The sequence below is a fragment of the Hibiscus syriacus genome, unplaced genomic scaffold (assembly GCF_006381635.1).
Source record: "Hibiscus syriacus cultivar Baekdansim isolate YM2019G1 unplaced genomic scaffold, ASM638163v2 tig00110388_pilon, whole genome shotgun sequence".
Classification (NCBI taxonomy): Eukaryota; Viridiplantae; Streptophyta; class Magnoliopsida; order Malvales; family Malvaceae; genus Hibiscus; species Hibiscus syriacus.
Genome location: NW_024062718.1, coordinates 934,611 through 955,578, shown reverse-complemented (window position 1 = coordinate 955,578; position 20,968 = coordinate 934,611). Strand labels below are relative to the sequence as shown.

The 20,968-nt window shown below is 32.3% G+C and overlaps 1 protein-coding gene and 1 pseudogene across 1 annotated transcript; one reads left to right on the top strand and one right to left on the bottom strand.

Moving 5' to 3' along the window:
* Positions 1 to 740: 740 nt before the first annotated feature.
* Positions 741 to 2,022, bottom strand: LOC120122981 (transcription factor MYB30-like). The gene is made up of 3 exons (XM_039142003.1): positions 1,787 to 2,022; positions 1,577 to 1,706; positions 741 to 1,501 (listed from the first exon to the last, which is right to left on the bottom strand). The coding sequence occupies exons 1-3, from the start codon at positions 1,917 to 1,919 to the stop codon at positions 844 to 846; spliced, it is 921 nt and encodes a 306-aa protein (XP_038997934.1). The 5' UTR covers positions 1,920 to 2,022; the 3' UTR covers positions 741 to 843.
* A 14,630-nt stretch (positions 2,023 to 16,652) lies between these two features.
* LOC120123062 lies at positions 16,653 to 19,482 on the top strand (annotated as a pseudogene).
* Positions 19,483 to 20,968: the final 1,486 nt, after the last annotated feature.

Below are 20,968 nucleotides of genomic sequence, written 5' to 3'. Positions count from 1 at the left end.
ATGAGTTTAGAACATAATAAATAGTTGGATGACCATTTTGCAACTTTTAATAATCGAGAGACTCAACAAAGCAATGTCCTATGATATGAGAATCATTTTATAACTTTTAATAGTCGGAAACTCAATAAAATAGTATCCTATAATTGGAAACCATTTGTTTACTTTACCCTAAATTCTAATAATACAATTAAAAGAAAATGCAAAACATTGGTAGTTGACTACTTGACTTTCTTTTAATAACAACGGGTCATGGGATGCATCACCTCACAAGAAAGTAAGTCAATATTTTATTTCTTCATTAAATTACCCCTTGCTATTAATATTGACTTGTTAATTCATTTTATTTAGCAATTTTGATATTTTTACCTACTGCTCTTAGGACACTTTTTAAAATTAATTAGCAGGTTATTAATAATAAATAATAATATTGTATTAAACAAAAGTAATTGATTATTTTGTTTATAATAATTTTTACTATTTTATTCAGAGATTTTGACAAGAAAAAAATTGCTAAATTTCTTAGGAAGGTTATTTTCCAATAAAAGATGTATTTTTCTAGTTTGAGGCAATTTGTTATCTGTTTATAATATTTTTTAATCATTGAGAACACACACTTTATAAATGCATTTATTTAAATTAGAGTACTCAACATTCTTTTTACTACTAACATTACTCGATAAATTTCTCAGAGATATAACTTATACATTAAATTTGTTCTACTATTAAAGGGGTGACTACTAATAATTTCTTTATTTAACAAAGCTTAAACCCCAAAAAAAAACATTATACACCAAGATCAAAAGTAGTATCCCAAAGAAGCCATTAAAACAAACAAATTCCCCATTAGAAATAATTAACGTTTTCATCTAATGCCAAATCACAAAGTTTGTAATCTTTGCCTTCATCAAAAAGCCATTCCTCGAGCAATGAAAGCTCAGTTTGGGCATTAAGATTTGGTTTACTTTCGTCTTGTAAAAGGCTTGCCTCTGGTGACATAGATTCTGAGATATCAGAAATGGAAGAATCTAAAGATTCAAACCCTAAAACTGATTGAAAACCCTCAGCCGTTTCCTCATTGTTCTTCTCTTCCTTCACTGGATCAATCCCTTCTACACTAAAATCTGCAGAATCAGCCATTTTCAAGGGACTTCTCATCCACCCTTTCAACAACTTAGCTATGTTTTCAGTGCTCGAAGCATATCCACTTTGTTTCGCATAAGATGTGTGGCCGTTGAAGGGTTCAAACTCAACTGAACCACTTGATTTCGCTGGGGATATTGCATCAGATAAAGCTTTTTTAGCCATGTGGATATCAGTCTGCAACTTCATCTCCCATTGACCTCTAGAAATCTGGTATGCTGCTGCTGCTGCTGATGACGATGAAAGCCCATCTCTAGAATAACCTTCATTGCCTTGGAGCTTCTTCTTCAAATGAGTGTTCCAATAGTTTTTAATGTCATTGTCTGTTCTTTGAGGAAGGTAAGATGCTATTGCAGCCCATCTGCAGCAATATTAAATGCCCTCCATTTATTTCACTTCTTTGTCAAAACCAATATATTAAAGACTAGTTAATTACCTGTTGCCTAAAAGAGCTTGGAGGTGGATTATCATTTTCTCTTCATCTTCTGTAAAGTTACCCCTTTTAATCCCAGGCCTCAAGTAATTTGTCCATCTAAGTCTGCAGCTCTTGCTACATCTAAGCAACCCTGGAAAAGAGAAAAAGATTAATAATCACATGATTCCATTTCCTTTAACAACAAATACCTGAACAAATGTAGCAGAAAACCTGTTTTGGTGGGAATAGCCCTCCAATTCCCAGGACCATGTTCTTGAATATAAGATACCAAGATGATATCTTCTTCAGGAGTCCATGGCCCTTTCTTAACTCCAACTTTCTCACAACAAGGTTGTCTTCCCATTATCAGCTTGTTTTCCTCTTCAAAATCTGCAGTTGGTTTTCCTTTAGGGATATGAAGTTGGGAGCTTTAAGACAAGAGTATAAGACGAAGGATGTTGATGCTGGAGGTGTTACATATATAGAAACTAAAGTGTAAGACAGAGAGGATGGTGACTTAAAATGAGGGAAAAAGGTGGCCCTTCACTCCAAAGAGTCAAAAAGGCGACAGCAATTGCATTAAACTCAGGAGAGAGAGAGAGAGAGGAGAGAGAGAGTGGATTTAAATAGCAATCGATCACAGCTCGTCGATATTATGATCGTTCATTGATGGTTTCCATTTTTTTTGTGTTATTTATGTGTACGATTAGTATTGATGACAAGCAATGGACAAGGGGCGAAGATAGAAATTATAGGAGGGTTAAAATTGAGTAAATATGTAATTTTATTGTTAATATTAAATTATAGATTTACAAATTTTTGAAAGGATTGAGGCAAAGACCTCCCAATTCTTATTCTATTACTTGTAACTGAATGCGTAGGTAGGAGGGTAAATGAATTGAGTTTAAATGAATAAAATTGTGTTTGTTTATTTTTTAAGATGTTCATGTTCGATTCATGTTTGTTTAAAATTTTAATATTATATCCGTGTTTGTTTATTTATTTTTAAATATTTTCGTTTAGCATTTGTCAACATGTTTGTTAATCAACAATAAGCATGTTCGTTTAAATGTTTAGAAATGGTAAAACTACGTTACTAGTCCTTAAGCTTCTTAGGTTTCACAGTTTGAGCTCCAAAGCTTATCTTATGTTTAATTTAGTCCCTACCACCAATATTTAAAATGTAAAAAATTAAAGGAAAAGGAGAATCGAGTAAATGAGGTTATAAACGAGTCGATAAATGAGCCAATAAATGAGTTTTCAATCGTGTTTGCCCATGAACATAAATAAACCGAACACAACTCTGATTTTTTTGGCTCCTTTATTAGATATACATAAAATTTTGTTCATAATAGTTTATTTAGCTTAATAAACAAACATAAACAAATATTTTATGAACGGTTCACGAACAATTTACTGAACACTCTAAAGATAAACACATAATTTTATATTAGGACGTAAACTTATAATATTTTAAAGGAACGAAAATAAACTATAAATAAAAAATGTTTAAAATTTTTAGAAAGAAGATCGGCTCTCGACTCTCTCGGTTCCTCCCTGATTTAAGCGGTGAGTATCGAGGTCCCTATTAGTCTCAGGCTACGCCGCTACTAGTAATAGATAGTGTAGATATATAATTTGGTATTGTTGTGATTTTGAAAAATATATGTATAATTTGGATTTTTAGCATATTTAAAATGAATAGAGATAATTTATATAAAAATGCATATAAATACTTTATATAAAAATAATTAATATAAATATTTAATTATTAAAATATATTACTCTCTATCTTATTAATTTTATCTTATGTTGACTAAACATATAATTTTAGGAGATGATTTTGACTAGATGTCAAGTCATATAAAATGAGAGAAATAACAAAATTATGCTCTAAAAATAAATTGATAGATTTGATAATTTATTTTGATAGATATAAAAGAATGACATATATAAGGGTAAAAAAATATAAATATTGTTATTTGTTGACTTTTATAATATGACATTTTGAGTAAGACAATTTTAAAATACAAAAGAGATAAATTTTATGGGATGAAAGGAGTAAGGGATGCTACTTGTATACTATTATAAGAAATATCTAGAGGATATTGTTGAAAACATTTTGATGTTTCGATATAACAAATTAAGATAAATGAATTTTAAGATTTTACAAATGATTTTTTAAGTATATTCGATACAATTATTCGAATATAAAAATATTACTCCAAGTCTTTCAAAGTTTAATTTCAATCCTTACTAAAGTGTAAAATTGTGTTTTATACTTAAAATAATTTTGAAACAATTTTTCACAAAGTATTTCGAACAAAAAACGAGACAAAAATCAATTTTACAAAGTGATGTACCAATGCACTACATTGATGCACACCCATTTCGAATGCATTTTGTGTATCGATGCACAAGGCATGCATCGATGCACTCCTGAATATTTTGAACATCGAATGCATTTTGTGTACCGATGCACAGACCATGCATCGATGCACTCCAGACTTGTTTGAAACATCGAATGTATTTTATGCATCGATGCACCCCTAGTGTACCGATGCACTAAGTCTTCCAACGGTCGAAATATTTGAATTTTACACATAGTGTACCGATGCACACTGCCTATGCATCGATGCACCAAACACTCCCAACTGTTTTATTAATTGTTTTCACACACTAACGGCTCGATTGACTCCACTAATGATCCCCAACGTTCAGAAGTGATCGGAGGAGTATTTAAACAAGCTTAGGAGCCATTGATCAATAGAAAGAAACAACAATCAATAAGAGAATAAAGAGAATCAAAGAGAAAACATCAAACCTCAAGTTTGAGCATTTCAAGCTTATTTTTCATTCAATATTCATTTTGCTTTCAAGAACACTATTTTTCTTGTAAGTTTACGAAATTTGTGTATTTCTCTTTGAAAAAGAGTGTGATCAAGAATTTGGGGTATAATTCTTGAGGGAGTTGTAAGTTTACTCTTTGTCCTGAAAAGAAAGAACAAATTAGTGAATTTGTTGGAAAATCCTTAGTGTGGATAATTAAGGTAGTGGACGTAGACTTTGGTTGAGAAAGTCGAACCACTCTAAATCGCTGTGCAAATATTTTCAATTTTCTGCAAAAGCTTCCACCAAAATTTTTATTGTCAATTCACCCCTCTTGGTCGATTCGTCTATCGATTAACTCAACAGATAATAATATTTAATATATATAATAATACTTTGATAATTTATAAATAAAAATATATTTAAATATGAATTGATATATTATTGTTAATTATGAATTGGTACGATTAGACGAGACATTAAACTTTTTAAAGAATGTTCATCATTTAAATAGCAATAGATATTTTCATATATCAATTATTTGAATATACGTTGTTTATACGAATAGCATATTCAGATATTTAAATCTCATATGGATTATATAATAAATAATATATTTACTTATATAAGAATTCAAATATTGACCATTCACCTTTTAATGGATTCATATATTTTACATATGGTTTAAAATTTTAAATTAGATTTTTTTTATATTCAAATATCTAGAGGATAATACTGTTTAATATATATAGATATATATAATAATACTTTGATAATTTATAAATAAAAATATATTTAAATATTTAAATAAATTAATGAATTCAAATTTAAATGATTAAAAAATTATAGATATTTGACTCACTATCATTCACATACTCATAATAAACGTAAGTAATATCTGATTTAGATAATAAATTTAGATATGATACTTAAATATATGACTTGACTTACTTTTAAAATTTGAAGTTATTAAATTTATAAATTTAATATCATTTAAAACAAATTCACATTTAATTAAAATATTAAAAATAAAATAAAAGTTTAAAATAAGTATACGCGTTTAAATTAAAATATTATTGCAAATTATAAACATCCGACCAGCTTTAATCCTATACCAGGGGTAAAAGTCAGCTCAACTGTAGTAAAGTCAATACCTCTGAAAACCGCGTGGCATTCAAATTTGAGTTGTTCTCCTAAAGAAAGTAAGAAAAACCTATATAAACCACTCTGCCTCTCTCTTGCCATTTGCCAAAGTCTAAAAACGTCTGTCTAATATAAAAATTGGATGTCATTAAAAAGTATTATCAAAAATATAATATTTTATAATATATGTAATTAAAAATATTATTAACTTATTCGTAATATTTTTTGTTACAATTTAAAATATTACAAAAAAGGTAAAAATCGTTTGGCAACTGAAAATATTATGAAAAATGTAACATTTTAAGTTACAACTGCAAATGTTATAAAGAATATAACATTTTAAGTTGAATCTAACCTAAAATATTATAATTTTATAACTTTTTCAATCACACTCGATTCCTATTAATTTTTAAATTTAAATTTTAGGTGGTATCGTAAAACTAGGATGTCCATTTGCATTATTGTAACTAACAAAATAAAATGAAAGGCACACACAAAACTACGATGTCCATTTGCATTATTCCTTTAAAGAGTGGGTTTTCCCCAGAAAATTTTAAGATTGGTTATTATAGATTTAATAATATTTGAGATCATCAATTTCCCCCAAAAAATTTAATGTTTTTATGAACTTATTTTGTATTTAATGCAATTTTAAACTTAAAATGAGACCAAATGTTAATCATTTGATGTTAACGTGTTAATTCACGATATTGATATAGTGGTCTACAGTGTTTATGTGAAAGTCCATAGTAGATGATAACATGATAAAAAGATTTAATAAAAAATTTTGATCGAGTTTGAGGACTTAATTAATTTTTTGGTCGAATTTGAAGGTTTATTTAATTTTTTTAAAAATAAAAATTAAGAAAACATTTAAATTTGAAATAAAAAATATAAAAATTGTTAAAAAATTAAAAGTGAAATATAAAATACTAAAAGTAAAAGAAATATTATTAAAAATTCTAAAAAAAATATAAATACCATATGTTATATTGATTGAAACAATTGGGTTTCAATGGCTCTAGACAATTTACCCCTTTTAGTTTGGTAGAGAGTCTTAATCGGTAATAGATCAGGCTTTGGTTAGTGCCAAAATTTTCGGTCTCCATTGAGAAGTAGAAGAAAAATGAATGAGGATGAGGTGGTTCCATCCTGCCTCTCAATCTTAATCAAGAGGTTTCATAATGGCTATTGGAGCTGGTGTCAAGCGTATCATCATTATGATTACTCGTAAACTTATATGCTACATGAATATGGTCAAATCTGTAACACCCCCAACCCGTACCCAACCCGGATACGAATCCGAGGTGTCACATTGACTATTCAAAACTTTTAAAACTTATAAAAATCATGAAAATTCAAACTTTCATTAAAATAAAGTTAATAATTTACATAAGTATATTCAACCCATTACAAAAACCGACCAGAGCATATGTAAATCACAATTTGGCTACATGCCAACACATTTGATATAACAAATACATATTGTGTAATATACTTCTGATCTGGTCTACGAGTGAAGGTATGTTGTTCTGCTGAATCTAGGTCTGATCCTCCTGCTTCTCAGTACCTACGTGTAAAACGCTTACACGCTAAGTCATAGACTTAGTGAGGCATAAAATACAGTAATGCATTTCCTAATATATGAACATGCAATCCAATCATTTTATGTATCATCACAATTATAAATTCACTATTTAAGAATATCACATATGATCTATTATTAACAAATAATAACATATTATCTTATAAGAAAGTAATCTCTTTTAAATATTTTATATGCCCATGTATATTATTGAGAACTTAAGGTATGTGAGTACTTTGAGGTTGTGCACATATGCTGTCGCCACAACTCGCATAATTCCCACTTACTGGCATGTGAAATTTGTCCCGAAGGACCTCATGTATATGTCCCGAATGACCTATGTAACCCTTGACTCTTGGCATGCCAACTATACCTATAGCTCTCATATCATATAGCATGGGCATTATCATTATGCTCCATATATTCATATAATCATTACTTCACCACATATTCATGTACTCATGTCATTTCTCTTATAATCACATATGTCTTATCTTCTGTCACATATCACAAGTACATATAACCATCAATCTCATATCATATAGCATATGTTATCTGATTATGTTCACATGTAACATATAGCATGTATCAAAACATATAAACATATATCACTTATGCACGTGTTTATAATGATCATAATATATGCATGTTCATAACTATTGGACCATGAAAATTAACATAGGAAATAGACTTATCACAAGTCTTATTTCCATAAAACTACATCTATAGTATGCACCCTCAATAAAACTCACATTTGCTATGGTAGCTCACGGCTGGAAGAAGAAGAAAAAGAACTCTTTGGAGAAATCTTTCATTTTTCCCTTTTACATATCTCCACGTGTATATATCCTTACCATATCATATTTTTAATACATTAATTGATCAAATGATCATTTTTTCCTTCCATTCATCATTCTTTGTTATTTAGTCCTACATAATTTTTTTCATATAAGTCCTTAAACTGTTCAATTTATCTACTTTAGTTACTAAATTCTGAAGTTTTACAATTTGGTCACTAACCCGGTGTTGAGGATGTTACAAATTTCTCCGTTAAGAAAATTCGTCCTCGAATGTTCACTGCACAAAGAGATGGGGGTACTGATTCCTCATGTTCTCTTCACGCTCCCACGTTGCTTCCTCTACCTTATGATTCCTCCATAATACCTTGAGTAATAGAATAGTCTTGTTCCTTAACTGTTTCACCTCATAAGCAAATATTTGTATCGGTTCTTCCTTATAAGTCAAGTCAGACTGAACTTCCATTTATTCTGGTGTCATCACATGGGAGAGATCAGACATATATCTCAGAAGCATGGAAACATGTAAAACATTATGAATCTTTTCCATTTCCTGTGGCAAAGCCAATTGATATGCCATTGGTCCTACTCTCTTAATGACCTCATAAGGTCCAATAAACCAAGGACTAAACTTTCCTTTTCATCCAAAACTCAACATTTTCTTCCACGGAGACACTTTTAAGAATATTTTATCTCCAACTTGAAATTCTATCTCTTTTCTCTTAAGATCAACATATGATTTCTGTCTATCGGCTACCGCTTTGAGATTGTTTTGAATTACTTGAACTTTTTCTTCCACTTTCTGAATCAACTCAGGACCAAAAACTTCTCGGTCTTTAAGCTCGTACCAATTCAAAGACGTATGACATTTTCTCCCATATAGAGCCTCATAGGAAGCCATCTTGATGATTGACTGGTAGCTATTGTTGTAAGCAAATTTGGCAAGTGGAAAATATTTTTCCCATGATCCTTTAAACTCTATTACACAAGCTCTCAACATATCCTCCATAATTTGGATAGTTCGCTCGGACTGTCCATCGGTCTATGGATGAAATGTTGTGCTAAAGTTCAATCGAGTTCTTAATGCTCCATGCAAAGTCTTCCAAAATCTTGATGTGAATCTAGGATACCGATCAGAAATAATTGAAATCGGTACACCATACAATCTAATAATCTCCCTGATTTACAATTCAACATACTTATCCATTGAGAAATCAATTGTTACTGGAATTAAATGAGCTGATTTAGTCAATCTATCCACGATTACCCAAATTGAATCTCTTTTGTTTGCTATCAATGTCAATCCCGTCACAAAATCCATCGTCACATGCTCTCATTTCCATTGAGGAATAGACATTGGTTGCAATAGTCCAGATAGAACTTGATGCTCAGCTTTGACTTGCTGGCAAGTCAAACATTTGGATACAAATTCTGTAATATTCTTTTTCATTCCTGGCCACCAATACCGACTCTTGAGATCCATATACATATTGTTTCCACTCGGGTGCGTCGTTAATGGACTACAATTAGCTTCTGTTAATAGATCATTCTTTAACTCATCATCATCCGGAATCACTAATCTCCCTCAGTAATACAGATTATTATCATATTTAATCTCATAATCATTAAGCTCTCCATTCTTTACTTGTTGTAACCTCTTCAAACACTTTTCATCTTTGGTTTGGAATTCATTAATTCTATCTAGCCATGTTGGCTTAAGTTTTAATTCCGCACATAAAACACTATCTCCATTCAATGACAACCTGGCATCTAAAGCTCGTAAGGCCGCAAACGTCTTTTGACTTAAGGCATCCACTACCAAATTTGCTTTTTCAGGATGAAAATCGATTACCACATCATAATATTTTACAAATTCACCCATATTCTATGTCTTAAACTCAACTCTTTCTGGGTCATCAAATACTTCAAGATCTTATGATCGGTATATAAATAGCAACGTTCACCATATAAGTAGTGACACCAAATATTAAGAACGAACACTACTGCAGCTAACTCTAGATCATACGTTGGATAGTTCTTCTCATGTGGTTTTAATTGTCTAGACGCATAAGCCACTACCTTACCCTCTTGCATCAGCACACATCCTAAGCCATTATGGGACGCGTCACTATAAACCACGTAGTTCTTGCCAGACTCAGGTTGAACCAATACTGGAGCTTATGACAAAATCTTCTTCAACGTTTTAAAACTTTCTTGACACTCAAGAGTCTAAGCAAATGCCACATTTTTCCTCATTAACCTAGTTAAAGGTAAAGTTATCATCGAAAAGTTCTTAACGAACCTTCGATAATAACCTGCAAGTCCCAGAAAACTTTGAACTTTAGACACATACTTTGGAACTTTCCATTCTAGAATAGCTTTTATCTTCTGATGATCAACCTGAATTCCTTCCGTATAAATCACATGTCCAAGGAATATCACTTCATTCAACCAGAACTCATATTTCGATAATTTGGCATATAACTTCTTGTCTCTTAGAATTTGCAAAACTATCCTCAAGTGTGCACTATGTTCTTCATTCGATTTTGAATACAACAATATATCATCGATGAAAATAATTATGAATTGGTCCAGATAAGGTTGAAATATTCTATTCATCAGGTCTATAAAGGCAGCCGGTGCATTCGTAACTCCAAACGACATAACAATGAACTAGTAATGACCATACCTTGTTCTAAATGTCGTCTATGGAATATCTTTCTCCTGAATCTTCAACTGATGATATCCATATCACAAATCGATCTTAGAGAAAACTGAAGCTCCTTTCAACTGATCAAACAAATCATCAATTATAGGGAGAAGATACTTATTCTTGATAGTCACCTTATTAAGCTGTCTATAATCAATGCAGAGATGCATTGAACCATATTTCTTATTGACAAACAACACTAGAGCTCCACATGGTGATACACTTGGTCTAATAAATCCTTTATCCAACAATTCCTGTAACTGAATATTTAACTCATGTAACTCTTTTGGAGCCATTATGTACGGTGTCATTGCAATGGGTGTTGTTTCAGGCATTATCTCAATCTGAAATTCCACCTCTCTATCTGGAGGTAGACTTGGCAATTCTGCAGGAAAAACATCTGGAAACTCTCTGACTATAGGAATTTCTTCAATCTATTTCTCTTTGGTTCTAGTGCCCATCACGTTAGCAAGGAAACCTTGACATCCTTGTAGCAATAACTTCTTGGCTGACATCATTGATATTACATTTACCAATGAATTACATCGTTTACTGAACAGTATAACTTCTAATCCTTATGAACTAATTAATGTTACCCACTTCAGTCTACAATCAACATTCGTATTGTAGCTATATAACCATTCCATTCCCAATTTCACTTTGAATTCGTTAAAGGGTAATTCTATCAGATTAGCAGGGAATTCAATTCCCTAAATCTGTATGGGAAACCCTCGACTCATTCTATTTACCCGAGCACTTGCCCTAATGGATTTGTCACTATCACATCACTACTAGTAGCTTCTAATTGAATTCCTAATTCTCTCAGCAATTTACTACTAATATATGAGTATATAAAACCCATATCAATCAATACCAAAATACATTTATCATATAGTAGGAAAATACCTGTAATTATCTCTAGACTATCACGATCTTCATTGGTCTTTATATTATATACTCGGGTAGTGGAGCGCACTTCTTGTTTAGTAAAGGATTCAGGATGACTTCTTCCTCTACCTTTTCTTTTTCCTCTCTAAGACATCAAAGCATATCGCTCCAACTGTGTAGGCTCTCTGGCCCTCAATGGACAATCTCGCATGAAATGTCCCGTTTCCCCACATCAAAAACAAACTCTGGATTTTACTCTGCATATACCGCTATTGATTCTTCCATAAATCTGACATTGTCTGACTTGACCCTGATGTGCTCTCTCATCACCAGACCCTACTGATTGAGTCTGTCTAGCTCTCATCTGATTTGATCCTCTAACGGAGGATGCAACTAACTCGGACCTTGCATGAGATCAAAAACCATAATCTCTACATTTCTTGGGTGGTGCAAAACTTGATGAAGCCCTAGTGTTTTTAGACGGTTGGTCTCTTTGTTCCCCAAACCATTCATTCTGAGCTCTTTCTAGAGCTTTAGCACGATTTACTACTTCTTGAAATGAAGACAAATTCAACACGATCAATATTTCTTTCAACCTCGGGCGCAAGCCCTCTACAAACCACTCACACGCATCATTCTCCGTCGGAATCAACTCAGCCACAAAATGACTTAACTTATTGAACTCGCACTCGCATTCATACACAGTGCAATTTAATTGCTTCAGGTTCAAGAATTCTTGCTTCATCTGCTTAATGAATTGATCTCCTATATACTTGTGTTTGAACTCTTCTAAGTACAAAGACCATGTCACCTGGTCACTTGCCATCCTCATAGTGACATTCGTTCACCAAATTCTCGCTTGCCCACGAATCAAGGAAACCACTCCATCTAACTTCTCCACATCAGAATAGTGAAGTCCATCTAATATGATCTTCACATCATTGAGCCAAAGGTCCGTAGCAACAGGACCTTCATCGGCTTCACCTTTGAACTCATGAGCTCCTAATCCCTTTAACTCATTTGCTACATTCATTCTCTGAGTAGAGGGAGCATGAGGTTGGAAACGCATCAAGATAGCGTCTAACGTCCTGAAGAAAATGTCTTGGTCTTATACAGACACTCCAGAAGGTGTCTGTTCTTCACCTTGCATGGCCAGGGCAGGTGAATTACTACTCTCAGTTGGCCTATCGTCTCCCGCTTTACTTCAGGAGCTACCATGTTTGAACATCTAATAAGATATAACCATATAATTCTATTAGCAAAACAGAATACAAGTTACTTTATCAGATAAGAAGTTCTCACTGTTATGTTGACTTGTATACATTTAAATACACTCTAGACTTCGGTTTATGCCTAGAATCGGGTAAACCATAACTCTAATACCATTAAATGTAACACCCCCAACTCATACCCGACCCGGATACGAATTCGAGGTGTCACATTAACTATTCAAAACTTTTAAAACTTATAAAAATCATGAAAATTCAAACTTTCAGTAAAATAAAGTTAATAATTTACATGAGTATATTCAACCCATTATAAAAACCGATCAGAGCATATGTAAATCACAATTTGTCTATATGCCAATACCTTTGATACAACAAAATATATACTATATAATTTACTTCTGATCTGATCTTCAAGTTGAGGTATATTGTTATGATGAATCTAGGTCTGATCCTCCTGTTTCTCAATACCTACGTGAAAACGCTTACACGCTAAGTCACAGACTTAGTGTGCATAAAATACACAATGCATTTCCTAATGCATGAACATGCAATCCAATCATTTTATGTATCATCACAATTATAAATTTACTATTTAAGAATATCACATATGATATATTATTAACAAATAATAACATAATATCTTATATTAAAGTAAACTCCTTTAAATATTTTATGTGCCCATGTATATTATTGAGAACTTAAGGTATGTGAGTACTTTGAGGTTGTGCACATATGCTGTCATCACATCTCGTATAATTCCCTCTCAATGGCATATGAAATTTATCCCGAATGACCTATGTATGTGTCCCGAATGACCTATGTAACCCTCGATTCTTGGCATGCTAACTATACCTATAGCTCTCATATCACATAACATGGGCATTATCATTATGATCTATATATTCACATAATCATTACTTCTTCACCACATATTCATGTACTCATGTCATTTCTCTTATAATCATATATGTCTTATCTCTTGTCACATATCACATGTACATATAACCATCAATCTCATATCATATAACATATGTTATTTGATTATGTTCACATGGATCATATAGCATGTATCAAAACATATAAACATATATCACTTATGCATGTGTTTATAATGATCATAATATGGATGTTCATAACTATTTGACCATGAATATTAACATAGGAAATAGACTTATCACAAGTCTTATTTCCATAAAACTATATCTAAAGTATGCAGTCACAATAAAACTCACCTTTGATATGGTAGCTCACGATTGGAAGAAGAAGAATAATAAAAACTCTCCGACGAAATCTTTCATTTTTCCCCTTTTACATATCTCCACGTGTATATATCCTCACTATATCATATTTTTAATTCATTAATTGATCAAATGACCATTTTGCCCTTCCATTCATCATTCTTTTCTATTTAGTCCTACACAAAATTTTTCATATAAGTCCTTGAATTGTTCAATTTATCTACTTTAGTCACTAAATTCTAAAGTTTTACAATTTGGTCACTAACCCGGTGTTGAGGATATTACAAAATCACAATAGATTCGACTAGGATAAGTCACGTGGGCCTGTCAAAGATTATGTCAATAGGTTGCTATTTTTCGAGATTAGATCTTCAAGATCATTCTTCAGAAGACGTTTCTCTTTATGTCTTCCACAATTCTTAAGGGGTATTGAGTGTTTGATACTCCTTTTTTGGAGTCGTTATTTTAGGATACTAATTCCGAGAAGGTACTCCAGAGATTACGAGGTGCAATGAAAATTTGTGAAAGGTTTCTCCAAAGACTTCGAGGTGTGAAAGATATTTGATCAGGTACAATATGCTATAAAATGATAAATTATTAATTATTAATTGAAATTAAACAAAAAGTATTAAAATATTTAAATATTTTCATAAAAAATCTTCAGCTGTCTCTCTTCAACCTAATTTTACTACTTATTGTACGAAATGCCTTATAATTTTCACATCATAAGCTCTAATACTTTTTTTATTTTTTTAATATTCTTTTAATATAAGGTCATAAAAATACAAATTAAAAAATTAAGAGGCAATGTAAATGCACTTTTGCTAATATACCTTAAAATTGTCTGAAATATAATTAGATGTATGTATTGATAAAAAAATAATTTTATAGGTGTTAATCACACCTAACCTAAAATAATCAATAATGACTATTTTTTAAAAATATGAATTTAGTGCATCTGATTTAAATATTCTCAACCATTTTACAACGAACGATCAATCCTAGCAGTCGTTGATGTTTGAATCTATGATCTCTAGGAACAATAATAATTCATTTAACTACTGAAATAAGTTAGTTGATGCAAAAAAAATATGAATAATTTTAACACAAATATTTTCGAACCTAAAAAATGGCTTCAACACATCCCATAAGTCCAAGTTTACTATTAGTTCAATATTAAAAATAAAACTATTTTTATATAGTATAATATCGTATAAACTCACATTCCCGTACACCTATACGTTATATTATCAATCCTATAATTCAAACCTTCAATTATAGGTCAATAAATTTATAATAATTTTTATATTATTAAATATTTTTAACAGTAAATAACAATAAACCATTTAACTCACCCTTATTCAAGTATATTTATGTTATTTTTATGGTATAATAATCAACTTGAATTAACCAAATGACATCTGCATGTTGGTCAAACCCTCGGTTTTAAAAGTTGTACAACATACAAAAATAGAAAGAAAGAAAGCAGAAAAAGATACATTCAACATTTCAATTACATTTTTCTCAAAGTTCATTAATATTATGAAGCAAAAAAATATAGTTGGGTTATATATGTTCCATGTATTGTTAGCCCTAAGAACCCAGTTGTCCCTAAATGTGAGAGGCTGGGGAACATACGGACCCAAATGCCCCGAATCAAACCTCCAACCGATTCTCTAGAAGGTTGTTATGAAAATTGTACAAAGATAATGCTTATTCGCCCTATCATTGGATAGACCAATTTAGATAGTAGCATATTTGATCTTTTAATTTTTTAAATGTTTAACCATGTAAGAGGTTATTAACTAAAAATATCAGTGCTTTTAAATCCCCAATTTTTTTAGGTATATGACCTTCTAAAAGGTTTGCATATAGATGTATCAAATTCCCTTGCTTGATGTTTGCCTTGTAGTTCTGCACATAAAAAAATCATGAGCATAAAAACACTTGGATCCTCGACACATCCGCCATATTCAAAGTACTTTCAGATCTCCGTTTTTACATTTGTGTTGGTTATGCAGAACACAGGCAGTAGGTATGTAAAAAGTTGATCCTACTTGTAAAATTGACTGAAATCGACTCGAGTCAAAAATTATTTGTGACCTGAGCAATGGTGATCTGAAACCGACTAGAGTCAGAACTGGTGTTGACCTGAACCCGAGTTGGACCTGTAAAGTGTGGATCTGAATCCGACCTGCAACTGATATGAGAACGACCTGAACCCGAATTGAATCGAAAATATGATAATTGAACCTGACATGCATCCGACTGATTTGAACCCGACCCGAGATTAACCCGATAAATAACTGGTATTACCCGACCTGTTATGAACTTGACCTTTAATTGACTCAACCTGTAAATGATTCGACTTGTTATTGAATTGATATGATATTTCACTGACTTATAAATTACCATTGATGAAATTATAAGATTTTGATGAAATTGTGAGATTTTGAGTTTATAATAAATCATGTTAATTAATATGATTAATTTTTAAATCTTATAATAAATTATTAATTATGATAATTAAATTAATAAATTTACTTACTATATTAATTATGATTTTTATATTATAAATCTTAATTATAATAATTAAATTAATTTTATTAAGTACTTTATTTATTTAACACGATTAATTATAATCATTAAAAGTTAAAACAACAAGAGTGAGGAGGAGGATGCTCGGAGGTACGCAATTTTCAATGACAAGTTGAAATAGCAGTTTAACTGTACGTTTGTGGTGTTTTCTTCTCTTCAGCAGTTCTGAGGAATGAAGTCGGATGGTTCTATGAAGAAGAACACAATTCAAGTCTTCTTGCAGCCAAGTTGGCAACTGATGCAGCTGGTGTAAAATCTTCTATAGCCGAGAGGATCTCAGTAATACTGCAAAACATGACTTCACTTCTCACCTCATTCATCGTCGCCTTCTTAGTAGAATGGAGGGTCTCTCTTCTCATCCTCGGTACCTACCCTCTTCTAGTCCTTGCAAACTTTGCTCAGGTAAGCTCACACATTCCCCCATTTTAACTCATAATCAAGCCATAATTCTACCATTTTGTGCTAAAAAAACCAGAGTATGCATTTCCCTGGAATAACTGTAACTCGTTTAAGTGGGGACTAGAGACGTACTGATAACCCGAGTTCATAAAAAAGAAAAAACCTTTCACTACACTGTCAAAACTATTCTTATTTTTCTTCTCTGGAAACTCTAAATTCACTATACATACATATATATGTCTATATACTTGGTTTTCTCACCTTAAATCAAAATTTTCAACTTTTCTGTTTTTTGGCTCTTTTATTTTATGATGTACCGACACTGTACCTTACAGTGTATATCAGTTCTGTTTATAAAAGAACCGAGTTAAAGGGCTTCTGCTTTTTTCCTAGAAAGATAAACTTTTCACTCTTATCTATTATGTATATACAAGTTGCCACCAAACTATATGATAGTTTCAAGAGATTCTTTTGTCCCGTGATCACATAATTCATGATGTGATGAATTTTTTAATGATGTTATCTTCTTTTTCTATGGTGATTTTTTTTATTTCCCATGAGAGTGTCAGTAAAAACAGTTTTACGGCTTATGTTGCTCCGGCTCTTCATTTTTTGTACCTGTTTCCGATGCATATCCGTACTTAAGTTTGGCACTTGCACCCGAGTCCAAGTAAAAGGAAATGGCATTGCCTAAGAAATAGAAAGTGCAATGTGATAACATGTGTAGGATTGTGCATGTTCACACAGTAGAAGCCCTTTGTCCGTATTATCAAGCTTTTACTAGTTTAGGCCTCAGTTTATGGGAGGTCCTTTTCAAACTGCACTTGCTTGTTATATGTACATTGTCTTTATCATAATCTTGTCCTTGTGGAAGGAGCTTGTTTGGCGTGGTCCTGGCAATGAGGTTAAGCTTGATTTGGCTTAGTGTTGATTTGTCCCACGCCAACAAAGGCACAGGCCATGGCCGTGATAACTGTTTGGAGCTTCTAGAATTTATTGTTTCCGTTTCGTAAGGTCCAAATTGAAAACGAAGAAAAAAGAGCAAATGACCCATTTCACTCGAATAGTTCTGATGTCGTAGTAATTGTGTTATTGATGAATTTAATTTTAAAACCAATTGTTATAGGAAATCTCTTAGCTTTGTGTCAGTTTGATATGTACAGTTTTGTGACAGTTGATTCGGTATTGTTTTGCACTGCAGCAACTCTCTCTCAAAGGGTTTGCCGGTGACACAGCTAAGGCACATGCAAAGACTAGCATGATTGCCGGTGAAGGTGTAAGCAATATTAGAACTGTCGCAGCCTTCAATGCGCAAAACAAGATCCTTTCCCTATTTTGCTATGAGCTTCGAGTTCCGCAGATGCAAAGCCTTCGTCGCAGCCAACTTTCTGGCCTCCTATTCGGCTTATCTCAACTTGCTCTTTATTCTTCAGAAGCTCTCATACTTTGGTATGGTGCCCACCTTGTTAGTGAAGGTGTCTCAACCTTCTCGAAGGTGATTAAGGTCTTTGTGGTCTTGGTGGTCACGGCAAATTCTGTGGCGGAAACTGTAAGTCTTGCACCTGAAATTATTAGGGGCGGTGAAGCTGTTGGTTCGGTGTTCTCCATTTTGGATCGTTCGACGAGGATGGACCCGGATGATCCTGAAGCAGAGCCAGTTGAATCAATTCATGGAGAAATTGAGCTTACGCATGTTGACTTTGCGTATCCTTCTCGACCTGATGTCATTGTGTTTAAAGACCTCAACCTTCGAATCCGTGCCGGTCAAAGCCAAGCACTCGTTGGAGCTAGTGGATCCGGAAAGAGTTCAGTCATTGCATTGATTGAGCGTTTCTATGATCCTACTGCTGGAAAGGTTATGATCGATGGAAAAGATATCAGGAGATTGAACTTAAAATCTCTTAGGCTTAAAATCGGATTGGTCCAACAAGAGCCCGTCCACTTTGCTGCCAGCATTTTCATAATATTGCTTACGGAAAAGGAGCAACTGAAGCTGAAGTAATTGAAGCAGCCCGGGCAGCCAACGTGCACGGTTTTGTCAGCGCATTGCCCGACGGTTACAAAACACCAGTCGGTGAGAGGGGTTCAGCTCTCCGGGGGTCAGAAACAAAGAATTGCAATCGCACGAGCTGTGCTAAAGGACCCATGGATACTATTACTCGACGAGGCCACCAGCGCACTCGATGCAGAATCAAAGTGTGTGCTACAAGAAGCACTCGAAAGGCTAATGAGGAACCGCACCACGGTGCTTGTGGCCCACCGTCTCTCGACAGTAAGAAACGTCGACAACATCGGAGTAGTGCAAGACGGTCGAATTGTGGAACATGGCAGCCACTCCGAATTTATTGCCCGACCCGAAGGAGCCTATTCCAGGCTGTTGCAACTACAGCACCATAATATATGATAATGATATATAATATAGCTGTAGATATGGGAACGTGGAGACTGTATCTTAGAGAACTAATGGCCCCCCATTTTCCAACGGGTTAAGAAAATTTAAATTATTGATATATATATATATATATATATATATATATATATATATATATATATATATATATATATATATATATATATATATATATATATATATATATATTAATGGAGGATAAGCCCCAATGCCTGGTTGATTAGTTTAACTTTCTGTAAATGAAATGTTATAATCCCAAACACCCATTTTTCCCCCCTTGGTGAACCTTTACTCTAAGGCTCCTTTGCTCCCATTCTCACATGGAGAAATAACTATGAAGATCATGGATGGAATTGGGATGCTTGGTTCGAGGGAAAAACAAATCAAGAAAACTGAAAAAGAAAAGGAAAATATCAGTCTCCACTAAAATGGTGGGTCATGGATAGATTACAGAGATGATGCATCATGTCAAAATATGGGATGCCATTATGCATGATGCAAGCCTACCTGCATGCTATTGTAGGTACTCTGCAAACTGCAAACCGGAGATTGAAATTTAGTGTTAGATTCTTTCACTGTCCACATGTTGTTTCTGCCCTAATAGTCTACCAATGTTGACTACTGCCTTTGTCATATTCAACTCTGCTTCCCCCTCCCACTATTTACTCACTACGAAACAATCTTCTTCCTTTTTTGTGGACCATTTTACTAGCAAATTATTCGAGTTGGATTGTTTCCAAAAAAAAATCGGTTTCTATTATTGTACACAAATAAAGATTGTACTTATATTTTTAATTGGACATTAGTTCAGTTGAGAATTTATAAAATAAATAAAATTTTCATATATTGTTAATTTTTAAAGGTTAATTTTTAAAATTATCAATCTTTAACTATCTTTTTTTAATAAAATAATTATAATATATTTTTATATTAAGCTTTTTCCTCCCTCTTTTACAAGTGTAGTATTATCTAATATCTATAATTTTATTTTGAATTGCTATCGAAAAATCTCAATTTTATTAATAAAAAAGTTCCTTTAGGGTTCTATATATGATATTTCTTTAAAACTCAAAAGTGATTAAATAAATTCTCCCCCTTTATTAGTGAGTTACAACGTTATTTTCTTTAATAGTATAATATGATTATAGGATAATACAGTGTTTAGAATTTTTTTAATCAATTGACAATGTACACACCTTGCATTCCCTTTTATAATATATATATTAATAGTTTGGATGATTATAAGATAATATACGTTTATAATCTTTCTTAATCACTGACAGAGCCATCAAAGTTTCTAAACTCTCATTTTGCCTAAATTATATACATAATATAAAATAATGACATTCATTTTAGAAAGATTTTGACACCATTTAAAAAATAAATTGACCTCATATTTAAAAAATATTTTACAATAAAAAAATTAAAATTCAATTTTCTCACTTAAAATTTTTCATATAATTTTTAAATTTGATGCCCCAAATTTTTTTTCTAGCACAACCCATGTTCTTAACCATTGATAATGCACATACATTTACAGGTACAATTATCCAAACTCAAGACCTAAAAAAATAATATTCTCTTTAA

Coding starts and splice junctions, on each gene's coding strand:
- LOC120122981 (XM_039142003.1), bottom strand. CDS start 1,919: ATGGGAAGACAACCTTGTTGTGAGAAAGTTGGAGTTAAGAAAGGGCCA. Junction 1,707..1,786: donor GGCTATTCCCACCAAAACAG/GTTTTCTGCTAC, acceptor TCTCTTTTCCAG/GGTTGCTTAGATGTAGCAAG. Junction 1,502..1,576: donor CAAGCTCTTTTAGGCAACAG/GTAATTAACTAG, acceptor ATATTGCTGCAG/ATGGGCTGCAATAGCATCTT.